Source organism: Panthera uncia, chromosome C2 (assembly GCF_023721935.1).
Source record: "Panthera uncia isolate 11264 chromosome C2, Puncia_PCG_1.0, whole genome shotgun sequence".
Classification (NCBI taxonomy): domain Eukaryota; kingdom Metazoa; phylum Chordata; class Mammalia; order Carnivora; family Felidae; genus Panthera; species Panthera uncia.
This window is the reverse complement of record NC_064810.1, coordinates 151501608-151516137: the sequence shown is the minus strand read 5'-3', so window position 1 is coordinate 151516137 and position 14530 is coordinate 151501608. Positions and strand designations below refer to the sequence as shown.

Below are 14530 nucleotides of genomic sequence, written 5' to 3'. Positions count from 1 at the left end.
ACTTTATGATTCAGGCGTGCAAGAATAATACCTCGCTGACTTTGGAGCTCGGTGCTATTTCAAAACGTGTCCTGGTAATTATGCCACACACACACACACACACACACACACACACACACACACACACATCCAGGCTGTTCCCGCTTTGGGTTGGTTACGTGAATACCAGTTTGTTCTTCCTCTGTCTTCGTGGAAAGAAATATATCTTGTATCCACCTGCTGGGGCTGGAATAATGCATCTGAGGCTTAGATTTGAAAACTACGTTGCCATTCACCTGCTGGATTAAATGCCACTTTGCAAATATGAGGATCAGAGAAGGAAGACCAAAAGATCGCGGTGATCGTTGATAACTTCATTTTCTCTGGGAAAAGGAAAACAGAAGCCACAGAACATGTGGTAATGCCATCCATCACTGGTGCCTATTCTGAGACATATTAGATAATGGGCTGGTTACTTAAATAGATCCTAATTGTAAGACGTGTTGACTTCTATTTAATATCGGGTGTTAGCCAAGTGGCCGTGGTGAAACTGGTCGAAATTGAAAACTTGAAATGACTGTTGATGAGCGATCCATTTTTGCCCTAAATGCACGTTTGTTTCTCTCTCATAGCTGCATGGTGTTTAGCAACAAAAGAAGCATCGGAAAGCCAACTTGGCCGTTGTAATAAGACAGGAATGAGGCTAGAAATCACTGACTCTGTCAGTGATCCCGCTTTCAACAGTTGTTCCCCCCTTGCACAACAAATGGTGTTGTAATCCGATATGTTGTCCTTAGAGCCACGGTAAAATCTGGTGAGGAGCCAGCTGTGCTCATTTAAACTTGGGGGGGGGGGCGGCCCAGGGAAGGCAGAGAGCGTTTCTCAACTCGGGACGCAACAACTGAGCTGCAGTCGGGTGTTTGCAAAGATGGGCGTATGATGGGGAGAGGTGTCCGTGCAGTTGGGAGTTCGCAGGCGTGCCCCAGGGTTGCCGCGGAAGGGAGAGCTACCCATGCTTGGTTCTGGCAAACGTCAGCAGGGATCCGTCTCTGGGTTTGCGTTCGAGCTGCCTTTGCTGCCCCCCCCCCCCCCCCCCCGTAGCGGTTGTGAGAAAGAGAAAATGCACACGAGAGCGAGGGGTTGTTTCCAACGGGCTCCAAGTTTGCAAATCTGACAGCGTTTCTTTTGCCGTCAGACCGAGAGCCCGGCTGGTGGTGGCAATCCTGGCGGGGAGGGAGGGGAACGGGGACAGACTGTGCTCAACTGCCCAAGGAGAATATTAGGAATTCTTCATGCCAGACTGGAAGTGGAGAGGGCACAAGTGCCACGGTGAAAGTTTTCTTTTTTCTTTTCTCTTTCTTTCTTTCTTTCTTTTTTTTTTTTTTAACTGTTACAGCCAATGCTCGCTAAATCAAAATCTTCAAGTACGCGTCATTAAAAAGGAGGCACGGACACGGCACTAGACTATATGATACTCATCTACGATTGAAGCAAAGAGCCTTTGGTTTTTTAAAAAAGGAGGCAAGACTTTTAGCTCACGGGGTGATCTGGATGCTCACTGAGGCAGACACACGAACTGGTTGTTGGGTTTTTTTTTTTGTTTTTTTTTTAATATAAAGTGCGAGATTTCACTAAAAAAGGTTAAAATTGAAGTGAGTAATCTTCGGCGCATAATGCAATCGTTAATTTTAGCTCCCTGCGTGGGTGCCGCTCTGACTTGAACAGTCGGGCTGTAGCCTTCGTTAGAGAAGAAGCAGGCAGCCCGAGACAGGTGGGGCTGATCGAGCTGTGAACGTGATTTGCTGGAAGCTGGTCATTAGCGTTAGAAATCGGGTCCGATTGTTTTGGTCGTTCGCCCCGCCGTGACCGTTGCCATTATGATTATTGACTTCTCGTCTTTCTTTCAGGTTGACGATGGGTCACGCCGTGTAAGGGAATCGCAGGGAGATGGGCATTCTGAACTGTTAATGGGGACATGGGACTCCAGTTGTCTCTGATCACTGGTGTGGATTTTCCCGGGGTAGAGCGACAGAAGCCGCCAGTAAGTCGCCAAGACCTACGTCAGGAGCTCTGCGCGAAAGGTAAAGGCCTCGTTGTCTGGCTGTCAGCTCATCTGTATTTTGTTACTGTCTAAACGTGTGCCAAGAAGAGGTCCGTGAGTGTAACCACTACAGACGGCATCTATGACAGGGACTCAACTGGCTTAGAGTCTATAAAGTTAGTAGAGCTCGATCTGTTCCTTCCATTTTTTTTTTAATTTTTTTTTTTTAACGTTTATTTTATTTTTGAGACAGAGAGAGACAGAGCATGAACGGGGGAGGGGCAGAGAGAGAGGGAGACACAGAATCTGAAGCAGGCTCCAGGCTCCGAGCCATCAGCCCAGAGCCCGACGCGGGGCTCGAACTCACGGACCGCGAGATCGTGACCTGAGTCGAAGTCGGACGCTCAACCGACTGAGCCACCCAGGCGCCCCTGTTCCTTCCATTTTAAAGTTGGTCACAATCTCCTTTCTCGTTGAAAGGCTTTGAAGAAAGAGTCAGGGCCACAAAAGTCCCATCGCCTCCCCCTACCCAATAGGTTGAGAAACACGGTGTTTGCCCTCTAGAAACAACCTTCGTTAGCCACACACGTAGCCCAGCCAGTGTCACTGAAGTGTGAGGCGTCCGTCTGAATACACTGGATGGAAGATCCTAAAGCCTCCTCCGACTTGAAAGCATTGCTCACCAGTAACTCACAGACTCGAGTACCAGCCTTTGGGCAAGTCTTCCTCTGGCATTCCCATAATCCTTTGCTGAGGAAGCCTGCATTGTTTTGAAAGATATCATTAGGTGCCATCTGTTCTGTCACGCTGGATCTTAGCAGATTTGCCACAGAAGTTGCTGTGGTCGAGATTTTTCTCATGCTTCCTCTATGCAGTTGGAAGTCAAGTGCCTGAATTTAGTAAATGGTCATTAAACACTCCCAGGGAAACGTCACCACCGTTGTGTCTGATAATAATCACCGTGGTAATGAGCGGTAGGAGGACAGCCCTCCCTTTGGGGGAATTTTGTGGAAGAACTTTTGTGGACGGATGGACTTTCTGGGTCCCGGTGTCTTTCTTTCTCGTTTTCTTTTTCCTTCCTTCACTCCTTCCGTATTTCTTTCCTCCCTCTCCTCTGTGTTTTTTTCTCACATCTTACAAAAAAAAAGAAAAACCAAGGGGGGAGTAAATGCTCAGTCATTCATGCACCTCGGTTGACGGCCCATCAGGAAGGGGAAGGGTCAGGGGTGGTATGGGGGTCGGGGGACAAAAGATAGTAACAGGCTCTCCCTTTGGAAAGCCATTTCCAATGTCCATGTAGTGGTCTAGTGTGAGCCCCGAGGAGCAGGGCTCAGTGGCCATAGCTTCATTAGAGCCGCCTTCCAGAGACTTCCTTCTACAGGGTCGGGGCAGCCCCAGCGGCTGGCGGGAGCCTGGGAGAGCACTTTTGCCTTCAATAATGGAGCTGTCAGTTTGAAGCCGGACGGCGTTGGCCCTGAAAGTGTTATTGCCAAATTTAGATGCCGTGTACGAACGGAATCCTTACCTCTTCGGTTGCTTTTTGCCCCTCGCACGGCGTCCTGTATTCCCCGTGCCTGGGAAAGCGTGCCTCCGGTTGAAAACTCGCAAATACTTTTCGAATCGTCTGGGGCCTGCTGCCCAACACCCAGAGCACCTCGTGACTCAGCGGCGGAGGGTCGTTTCTTCCAAGAGTTGGACGGAGACTCTGTTTCTCTTTGTCCCCTGCTTTGTCGTGGGGCATAGGGACTGGTAGATGTGTGGGAGTTCTGCGTCTCCACCTAAGATTTGTCGATCCCTTTTGATGGCAAGGTGTGTATTCGCAAGCGTGTGTGTGTATGGGTGCGGAGGGGGTGTGGAGAGGGCGCCCGAATCTGCCTCTCGCGTTTGCCTTGGGTACTGGATTTGATCTGGCTTCGTCGTTCTCCCCTTGTGTCACAGTGACAGAGCCGCCCGAGTCGCTCATTTGAATTCGAATACAAAAGGAGACATGAAATGCCACGGGAATAACAGTCAAGGCTCTACAGTGCGCTGACTTTACGTTCTGACTTCTTCACCTCGTAGGGCATCAAACCTTGTGATTTTAATTTGCGTCCGGGAGGATGTCCGAGCCAGGAGACCTGAATCCGGCCATCGTGGAGGAAGGCGGGACTGAGCAGGAGTCGGCCACCCCAGAGAATGGCATTGTGAAATCCGAGAGTCTAGATGAAGAGGAGAAACTCGAATTGCAGGTGAGCCTGGAAACCTAGTCTCTCGAACCACTGGGTGCAGTTCCTTTCCTTTATTTTCAGAGCGCTTGGGAGGTTTTTCCCTTTTTTTTTTTTTTTTTTTCTTCTTCTTTCTTTTCTTTTTCTCCACTGGAGAGTTTGACTACTAAATGAATAGGAAATTCATAAAGCTAATCCTCTCCTTTCCTAATTATTAATTACTTTTTCTTCCCGAGCAAAACGTGCTCTGAAATGCCCTTTGAAATGAAAGCAAGGGCCAGAGATCCTCTTTGAGGACTGAATTTGCACACGGCCATCTCCAGAGTGATTTCCAGACCACCTCATGGAGCTTGAGAAGGGTTTCTCCCTGAGGCAGCTTGAGGCTGGCTGAGACTTAAAAATGGATTTGCTCTTCCACGGAAAGCTGAAGACTCAGCTCATTATCATGAGACGAAGAAAAATCAAATCTGTGGACCTTTGAGGGCAGGCTAAGATTCAGTTCATATTAGCCCACCAACCTAAGCCCTAGAATTCACAGCCAGGGAGAGAGAGAGAGGGCAAGAGGAACAGAGACAGAGAGAAAGCCCTAGAAAAGGGCAGGCCAGGGACGGAGGGGGCTATTGGGGCTGTTGGGAGTGACTGACAGTACCGAAAAGGTGATACAATTAAATACACCATGATTTATGAGAGAAGGAGATTTGGTAGAGGGAAAACCAACTGTATTTGCAAATATCCTGTATTGATTTTCTTTGAACCGAACTACAATAGTGTTCATTCTTTTTATGTACCAGTGAACAAAGGCAGAGAACCACATAATGGCCAAAAGCCTTCAAGGTCAGCTTTCCCCCCTTGCATAGCTGCTCTAAGGAGAAGGAGCTAAAAGTTAAAAAGGTCAAAAGTTGTGGGGAGAGGGGGAGGGGAGTCCTTCTCAGTGGTTATAAGACCTTATTGTTCCTATTGATTTCTGGACTCTAGTGACCTCTCTCTCTCTCTCTCTCTCTCTGGTTGTTGGTTTACTGTTTGTTTGTTTGTTTTACTTTATTTCCAACACACAGAGGCGACTGGCAGCTCAGAACCAAGAAAGAAGAAAATCCAAGGTAGGATTCTGGAGATTCCACATTGACGTGATATCATGGATGTCAGTTGCTTAGTTTACACCCGGGTGAAAAGATTTGCCAACAGTTCAAACGGTTGCGTGTGGATCTTGGCTCTCCTGGTCCTGCCCGCTTGGAAGGGGGTCCTGTTGACACTTGTCTTTTCTCCATGGCTCCGTAGGCTTTGCAATTAGAGCGCTTAGTGTTCACGTGGCCGCAAATGTGTGTATCTGATCCTGTTTTTCACAATTGCAGATTTGAGAGTGCCTTACACGGTGAGCCCCGGCTTGTTTGGCTGTCCTTTTGCGCGACACCTGGGGCAGACGTTTTAGTCGCCCCGGTGGGTTTCTCCCTCGAAGTAAACAGGTGCCGGTGTTTCGAGCCCGTTCCTCGTCTTCTGAAGCATCGTTTCCATCCAGGTCCCTCCCAAACTCAGTGTTAGTCCCGTCATCTCTTCCTCCTTAGATGATCACGAGATGGCAGCAAGGCATTCGTTGTATGTTTCCGATGTGATGGGCACAGTTTGCTAAAAGCGTTCCTTCCTTACATGCACGCAGTCACGTCCTCCTCCTCCTGCGTCCCCACCAACCCAGGGGGCTCAGTCTGGGAGCCAAGGCACACAGACGGCACTGAGCCCCCAGTTCGAAGCTCGGTGTCCGAAGTCTGACTTGGGGGTGTCCTGTGAAGGGGGGGGGGGAGACGATTTGACAGCCGGAGGACGTCTTCTGCTTGTTGTCTTTATTTTCCTGTCCTTGCCTCTTCTCTCCCCTCCCCAGTCAGGAGCGGGAAAAGGTAAACTGACTCGCAGCCTTGCTGTCTGTGAAGAATCCTCGGCCCGACCAGGGGGAGAAAGTCTTCAGGACCAGGTACATACCCCCTGTCATTTCCATTAGCTGCACGAATGGGATCTCTCTTGGTGTGCGTGTGCATGAGTGGAAAGCTGGCACTCCGCACTGGTTTGGGGGAGAAAAGAAAGATAATCAAAGGAAGAAAGAGTTTGCTGGCTTCGTCCCCCGTTGACGAGCTATGCTAAACTAGCCGAACAGTGTGTCACAGAGTGTTACGTTTGTTTTTTTCCAGACTCTCTGAAAACTGCAAATGGGAAGGAATGTCAAAAGAATTTAGATAAAACACTTAAAAAGTAAGCACGGTAGTGCTGAGTTTCCTCAAAGGCTCTCTCTTGATAAGACTGAACCAAATACAGTCCTTAGTGTCCACTCTCCTTCCTTCCGGGACCTTCTTACCTCTCACTTCCCAAATGCACTTGCCTATAAGAAACACAACTCTTGGCTCTTACAAAACTTTAGAAATAGTGCATAAGGTGCATTGAGCTTTGGAGACCTATTTTTAAGGACTTTGGTAGAGATTTCTGAATCCTGGAACAAATGGCCAGAAGTGAATCCGAGCTGGTGGTGAATTTCATATTATTAAATTTATAGGAATTTAATATTCTTATCTATCGCTGTGGGTCCTTCCACTTAGGTTTGCTCCTTACAGCGAGACTATTGGGGTCGGAAAATTCACATTCTGACGAAACCCTCCCGTGACCAAACGGGAACTTCATATCGTATTTATTTTTGTTTGCCTTTTAGGCATCGTATCAGCTTTTATAAAAAATAGTCTAGCTGCCGAAATGTTCCTTGCTTTTTCAGAGGCTGAGAGAAGTCCAGACAAAAGTAAAAGGATTTATCGGAGCCCAGGGGAGAGAAAATTGATTAAGATATCATTGTTTTTGTTTGCTCTTGTTGGCTTTCCTCTTTTTACTTTAATTGAAATACTCTAAATTCTCCTCGTGGATGCAGAGAGCATTGAGAGCACTTTCTTTAAAAGGACCAAAAATAAATACCTTATAGATTTTGTCCTAAGAGTATTTTTTTCCCCCTAGCTTCGTTTTCTTAATATGCCACTCATGTCGTAAGGCATAGACAGGCTGTCTTTCTCTAGCCATCACTATGTTTCATACACAAGCTTTATTTTACCTGGGCTCTGAGAAGTGTGTGGCTTTCCTTCAGCATTTTACACGTGCTTCTATTTTTTCATGGAGATTGAAAAGGGGAAATAATGCGAATATCCCGGCTTGTATTATTAAATGTTGATCGACGGCTTGTAATGTACCACACACGACATATGTTAACTCTGCAAAACGACAGACTCTGGGAGAAGTCATGCCCCCGGTTGTCCCCCACTCCTAACACCCGACAGAGGAGGACAGCCTTTATAGGCTTAATCTGCTCTTCGTCCCATTTGACGAGGTACCAGGAGGAAATTTTTAAAGAGATCATCTGTACTGTAGTGCCCGTCCTGGACCTGAGTCTGGTTTCTCCATACGATTGGTGCAGAGAATTAAGAGGCAAAGGGTGCTCTGTTCCCGCTGGTTTCAAGCTCAGTGGCCAAGACTAGCTTTGTAGGAGAGGTTTAGAGCTTGCGCACCCCTCTTGGGGCTGGCTGAGGGGAGGCGGGAGCAGACGGCCAATAGGAAATACCCAGACCACGCGTGTGAGTGAGTGGGCACGTTACTTTTTAGGGAGTAAAGAAGCCGACCTTTGAGCTTATGTGCGATGCCTTCATTAGGTACCACCGGCACTTACAAAACGTGGGAACTGAATCCCAGAGAACCCCGGCAGAAGTATACATTTATATGGATTGTATTGCTTCCCTAATATTTGTATATTCACAGTACTTGGAAAACTGCCTTCATTTTGGGGAAAAACTCTTGCTACCTGTATTACTTGATCTCAGACCCCTAGCTGACGGTTCAGTCTGTCCTTCAGTTAAAGGAGCTTTGCTTTCCAAATGTTCTACGATTTACCTACCAGTGTATTACTGTGACTTGAATCATTCTTTTACTGTTGTTGGATATAAACTTATCCTGTACCGATGTATCAATTAATACCTGTATTTTATTATTGAGCATATCAATAAAAATATTAAAAAATAACAGATTGTTTTTTACCAACTCTATACCACTTTTGTGTGTTCTTTCAACACCATAATGTATGCTGATGCCTAGAAAAGCGAGGTATTTTCCCGAGAATAGTGTTTGTCCACACGTGACGTGAGTTTGCACATTTTTCTTTTTCTTTTTGGTGGAGGATGCTTTTTAGCCTCTGCTCTTGTGTGTATGCTTCCAACCCTCTCTGATCGTAGCTGCAAACTGACAGAGGCGGGGGATGCAATCGGTTTTGGAGAAGCAAGGAGACCACTCCCATGGCCTGGTGCCCTCAGTTTCCCCTCCTGATCAACTATTGAACGGATCCTTCCCCGCCCCCGACTGTATTCCCTTGAAGCAGAAACGTTCCAGCTGTTCCCTTAGCCAGTAGAAGCAAATCAAAACCTTAAAATCTGCCTGAACCTTTGCAGACTAAGACATTTCTGTCCCAAACCACATGACAAAGAACCTATAATCAAGTCACACTCGGTTTTACGTATGTTGTGTAAGTGCACCCCAAGGGAAACACGTGGATGTCAGGAAATCTGGCTACGATAAATATCTGTCACGAGAACGTGTTTGATTTCATCTATCCTATGTCTTTCCAACCACGGTGTCTTTTTCTTCCAGCCAGGAGTTCACAAGGTAACCCCTCCTAAAAAACGAACTTGGTGTGGGAGGCCTTGTGTTACGTATGCTTCTTAGATCAGCCAGGTTTACCAAGAACCCTAAGAATCCTAGGTCGGCCATAATTTGAGGGTGTGCAGGCCTCGATCTGGTCACGTGAATAGGAGCATCAGTTTAGTTTTTAGTGAGGAACACTGTTAGTCATTGGGGATATATTTTCTTAACGTCATAAATTTGAATGTCACGGTAGGAGAAAAACCTTTCCCATCAAATGATCTCTTACATAAGCAAAAGTGGGCTTAATGTGGGTTGATTTGTCATAGTTTTAATCATAGCTTGGGCTTGTCGTAAAACTGAGCGATCTAATTTGGCTCATTCTTCTTCAAAACGGTGAACATACTATCAGCCAAATGGCTGCTGCCTGAGTTAAAACAAAATGAGCTGTTTCCAGGGCAAACGAAATAAATATAAAAGTGAATCCAGCTCCAATACTGTAAACAGTCAGTTGTATACCAAAGCACTGGTTCAAGAGAATTTTCCATTTTGGAAAGGATTGACTGATGCAAAAATTAAAATACTAAGTTGATGGACAAGACAGTTGTACCTCCTACCTTTTCTAAAAGGCAATGCTTATTGTAGCCATGTATTATGGTGACTTATCAATGGAGTTTGTACCCAGTGTGTGATAAGAATCCGTGCCCAGGATTCCTGCATTTAGACAGCTTGGTTTTTCTCAGTAGTAGATATCCTTGTTTTGTGGTTCTAAGACAGACTTTTCAGTGTAAATCGGCTATTAAGGCCTTTATGTCTTTTCCATCTGTAATTATGATTCGTAATATCTGTCTGTCTGTCTTTGTGCAGATTTCTCCTTATAAGGGATTATAGAAAAGAACTCGGAAGGCTCCTTCTTTTTTTTTTTTTTTTTTTGAGACATGACAGTGGCTGTGATGCAAGCTTACTGATAAGGAAATGGTTCCTAAGTGTTCAAAAATAAATCTGTAGGGAAAATAAGAGGTATGATCTAGGAGAAAGTGACTTGCTTAATGTGAATATTCATGAGGCCAAGTTCTAGTACGAGATGTTTCTCATGAACTCCCATTGACTTCTGAAGTTTAATTCACCTTAAAGGGCAATTATTTTTCTGACAGGTTTAATTTTTTACCATTTAAGAAAAGAAAAAAAAAACCTGCTCCTGGCTTTCATTTTCCTGTATTTAATAACCTCTTTGCAAAATGGAAACCAGACAGAGATTCTTAAATCTGGCCCTAAATTATTATATTTTTTCCTCAACAGGAATCAATTCATTTACAGCTTTCCAGTTTTCCCAGCCTGCAAGAGGATGATAAATCTAGGAAAGATGACTCAGAAAGAGAAAAAGAAAAGGATAAAAACAAAGATAAAACCTCTGAAAAGCCCAAGATCAGAATGTTATCAAAAGGTGAATGTGAACATGTTTCCTTAACTTACCGAATTTGGACAGATCAGTAGTCACCGAGCACATCCTAGGTTTACACACACATCTACCTGCACCAAACTCTGCCTATACTTTTCTGTGTGTGTACGTGTGTGTGTGTGTGTAAAAGGTGTGAACTCTATTTTCTTTCTGTTTGCAGTGTCATTTGTGGAGCCAGAAAGGTTATTTTTAGGATCCTTTATTTCTTGGGATTTTCATTTGGGTCTTCTATTTTCAGTGGTAACTTGGTGCACAGGAGTGAGCATAAATCTCTTAATTCAGGCTTATTGGTCCAGTTAAATTGGGCTGAGGAGCAGTAATGATACCTAGTTTTAGAGCTGCACTTCCCTATTTATCTTAAAAGACAGACAGTGGATTAGCAATTCACAGCCAATGAGTGATAGTGTCCCCAAAGCACAGATGTATCCATCAGTGTCGATGGCATACGTGAGTAACGTTGTATTTGGCACAAATGGGTTTGGCCTCTGGCCACCCATATAGTGCCACATAATGTCTCACCTAAAAAATACACGCTTCTCCTTCAATAAAGTTTTTCCAAGAACAAACAGCGCTTTGCCTTCTAAATCCCCGAACCCGTCTTCCAGACTTGTCTGATTGTTACAAAAGTACCACAACAACAAAAAAAGCAAACGCAAAGTAAAACAAAACTAAGTTAGGTTGAAATGAAGAATACCATGAGTACATAGCTTTGCGGTAGACTTTTGCTTTCCTTTTCTTTTTTTCTTTTTTAAGTAACTGAGGCAGAATAGGGCATCTGCGACTTTTATGCTCTGTAACCATGTATCTGCTTCTACCGATGGCCTCTGTTACTGAAGATCTAAAACCCGAGGTGTAACAAGAGTAAAGAACTACAGGTTCCTAAATGGCTTTAGAAATTGAGCTTTAGCCAGCATCAGAAGAGTTGAAAGACTTGGAGATTATTTAGTGCCCTCCTGTGTTTTGCACTGATTGATATTTAGACAGCCTTGCCACAGAACTTGTATTTTTTGCCTTCTCGGGGTTAAAAGAAAAGGGATTTCCTGGAATCCCAAACTCTTCAGAGTTCTGTCTGTGGGTCTGTCACGTGGAGGGGCCTCGCTGATGTACAGCAGGGAAGGAACACGTGACATTTCACCCCACCCACCTCCTACCTGACGGTGCCCACGCCCCATCCTGTGACAGCTGGATCTTTCCATACTCGGGATCTGCTGGGTTCCTCTGTCGCGAATCTGACTTTCATTCTGGTGTTACCCTGCCGGTTTGCTAGTTTCGAAACACGTCCCGTTCACGCCAGTGGCTTCACCTAAAATGTACCCAAGCAAGAGGGAAACATTGCTACCCCCTTTTCCCCATCCGCATTCCTGACAACTCCATCCTGCTGTTTGTTTCAGATTGCAGCCAAGAATACACGGATTCTACTGGCATAGACTTGCATGAGTTTCTGATTAACACATTAAAGAATAATTCCAGGTAAATTATTAAATAAGCCTCTTATTTTTAGAAGAGTCGAGTGGACTATCGCAAAGTGGTTAGGGCAAACACTTTACGGAGTTGTAAAACGCAGGCACCTTTTCTAAAGTCTTAAGCGTACTTTTATATTTTCTTTTCTGCGAATAGTTTGCATGTTTACTCCTTATAGATACTCTTTTTTTTAAAAAAATATATGAAATTTATCGTCAAATTGCTTTCCATACGATGCTTATAGATAACTCTTGAGTCCTGGGTAGCTCTCCAGTGAATACGTTATAGTTTACGGGTTCTGCTTTCCTGGTCACAAAGAGATACGGATTAAGGGGGAAAGGACAGAGAACAAGAGTCAATGTCAAATAAGCCAAATTATGTTCCACTGCAGTTATAGAACTCTCTACTTGGGCTTTGCTCTGGTCCCGTTTCCTATGAATTTAAAATCTACAATGTGTCTGATCTGTTTTATGGGCTTAATTCCTCATATGTCTCCAGTAACATAAAAACCACAGAAGCTTCAACGTTACAAGGAGAAATCATCTCCACTGGAATGAAATCATACGTATGTGGGCAGCACGTTCCAGAGAAGCGTTAAAGATGTGGAGTCACGTACCTTCAAGCCATCTCTGTCATACACGCAAATGAACTTGTTTGGTCTTTGGGAATGGCCAGTCCGTCCGACCTTCTCATTTTTAACATTTATTTTGCAGGGACAGGATGATACTCTTGAAAATGGAGCAGGAGATTATTGATTTCATTGGTGACAACAAGTATGTTCCATTGCAAGGCGGGTTAATTTCTACGACGGGGTCTTGGTTTGGGCTTTGGGTTTAATGATGCGTTCTGGAAAGACTGAGGGATAGATAAAACATTACTTAATATGTTTACCGACTTGGTGAGTGGGGATGCTGTTAGGATTAGAAGCTGTATATTGATGGGGATTGTTGCTTGGACCATGTGTGTTTCTGCTTGTTAAGTTCCTGACAAAATGGCTATAAACGGGGCCGCTGATTAGCATAGAGTAGCTGTGACAAGAGGCAACCCTTTTCATTTTTATTATAGTTTTTTAATGGGCTCCAGCTGGCTGCAGTCAGTGATGCCTGGGCATAATTGCGCTGTTTTCTGTGTAAACCGTGTAATGACGCATCTCCAGATAGGCATCTGCTGTCACATAGTATGTCATATCATTTGTCCTGGGCCTGGCTGTGCCGATAAGGGATCACGGACTAGAAGAGAATACTTTCCAACGGACGTTAGGTTCTCTTTGCTGAGAGAAACGTGCAGCTATGAAACAAAGACACTTCTTGTAGCTTAACCGATAGGTACATCATCAGCGGAAAAGTGTCCAGAAACGAGCACCCGAAATGTTGCCGAGGATGAACTAAGCTTAGCGGTTTGGACGGGAAAGGACTGGTTTTGTGTGTGTACCTGTGAAATGTACTACAGGCCGGAAGCGCCAATGCTGATCCCACTCTGTCCTGTATTCCTTTCCAGTAATCATTATAAAAAGTTCCCTCAGATGTCATCCTACCAGAGGATGCTTGTCCATCGCGTGGCCGCTTACTTTGGGTTGGATCACAATGTGGATCAAACAGGGAAATCTGTTATCATCAACAAGACCAGCAACACAAGAATGTAAGCCCATCACTGTATTTATTTAGCGTTTCCTTTTTTCTCGTACGGCTTCGTTTATAAGAGCGTGTTATACGATGTACGTGACATTTCAACTGTGCAGCGTTATTTATCTCTTGCACTTATCAGCACCGTGTGGCATTTATCTGCAGAAGATTATTTGAGGACCAGGAAAGTTTATACAATTCGGGCAATAAAGTGGATTTGTCCCCAGAACTTTTGTATAGCTCCTGAAACAAAATTTTCTCTCTTCTCTCAGTACTCCACGTGAGGGGGTGCACGGGTGGCTCAGGCGGTTAAGCAAGCACCCGACTCTCGATGTCGGCTCAGGTTATGGGCTCGCAAAGCGTGAGATCGAGTCCCACGTCAGCTTCTGTGCTGATAGTGCAGAGCCTGCTTGCGATTCTCTCTCCCTCCCCCTCTCTCTGCCTCTTTCCCGCAAAATAAATACATACGTACGTACACGCATACGTACATAAATAAATGAATAAAACCATTTAAAAAACATACTTCATGTGATTACATCAAAAGAGCATGGACCATTTTATGTCAAAGTATAACTCAAATTGAAAATAACAGACCTTTTAAAACCACAGTGACGCATCCAGGATAGCTGTTCTTTTCTTCCTCTTTCTGGTTTGTAGACCTCTGTCTTGCTGTAGTTTTTAGCGAGACCAAAAGCCCTGAACCCAGAGACAGAAATCCCACCCCCAGGACTCAATTCTTTTACTTACCGGCTGTGGGACTTGAAACAAATCCGTTACGATCCGCCGCCTCCTTTTTTTGTTTGTTTTTCACCTGAAGAAGGTGAATTTTGAGCTCCATAGCTAAGCTCCAGGTCTGAAAGGAAGATGTTTCTTTGTTTTTGCTCCTTAACGTGATGGTTTGCCTCTGTCTTCCTGTCTTTCCATGGGCCCGTTGAGTCACCCAAAGCACAGCATGCGTAGCCGTTGGCTTTGGAAATGTGGATCTGGCTGTCTTAAAGTGATGTCTGTGTCAAAGCCACTTCTCTGGCAAAATCCACGTTAAACTGAAAAACCGTCCCTCTGCGACACATTCTCCGAAGGCGTCTGTGTATTATCATTTATTTTCCACAGTGCGCTTGGT

General features: G+C 44.9%; 1 protein-coding gene across 1 annotated transcript in view; it reads left to right on the top strand.

Moving 5' to 3' along the window:
* Positions 1–14530, top strand: part of ARPP21 (cAMP regulated phosphoprotein 21) — a 155919-nt gene that overhangs the window by 38291 nt on the left and 103098 nt on the right. Inside the window, exons 2-9 of the mRNA XM_049629051.1 lie at positions 1887–2060; positions 4082–4248; positions 5280–5321; positions 6095–6184; positions 10168–10312; positions 11719–11797; positions 12502–12561; positions 13286–13426. Of these exons, the coding sequence (XP_049485008.1) occupies positions 4120–4248; positions 5280–5321; positions 6095–6184; positions 10168–10312; positions 11719–11797; positions 12502–12561; positions 13286–13426 (686 nt within the window). The 5' untranslated portion in view covers positions 1887–2060; positions 4082–4119. The remainder of the gene's footprint in view (positions 1–1886; positions 2061–4081; positions 4249–5279; positions 5322–6094; positions 6185–10167; positions 10313–11718; positions 11798–12501; positions 12562–13285; positions 13427–14530) is intronic.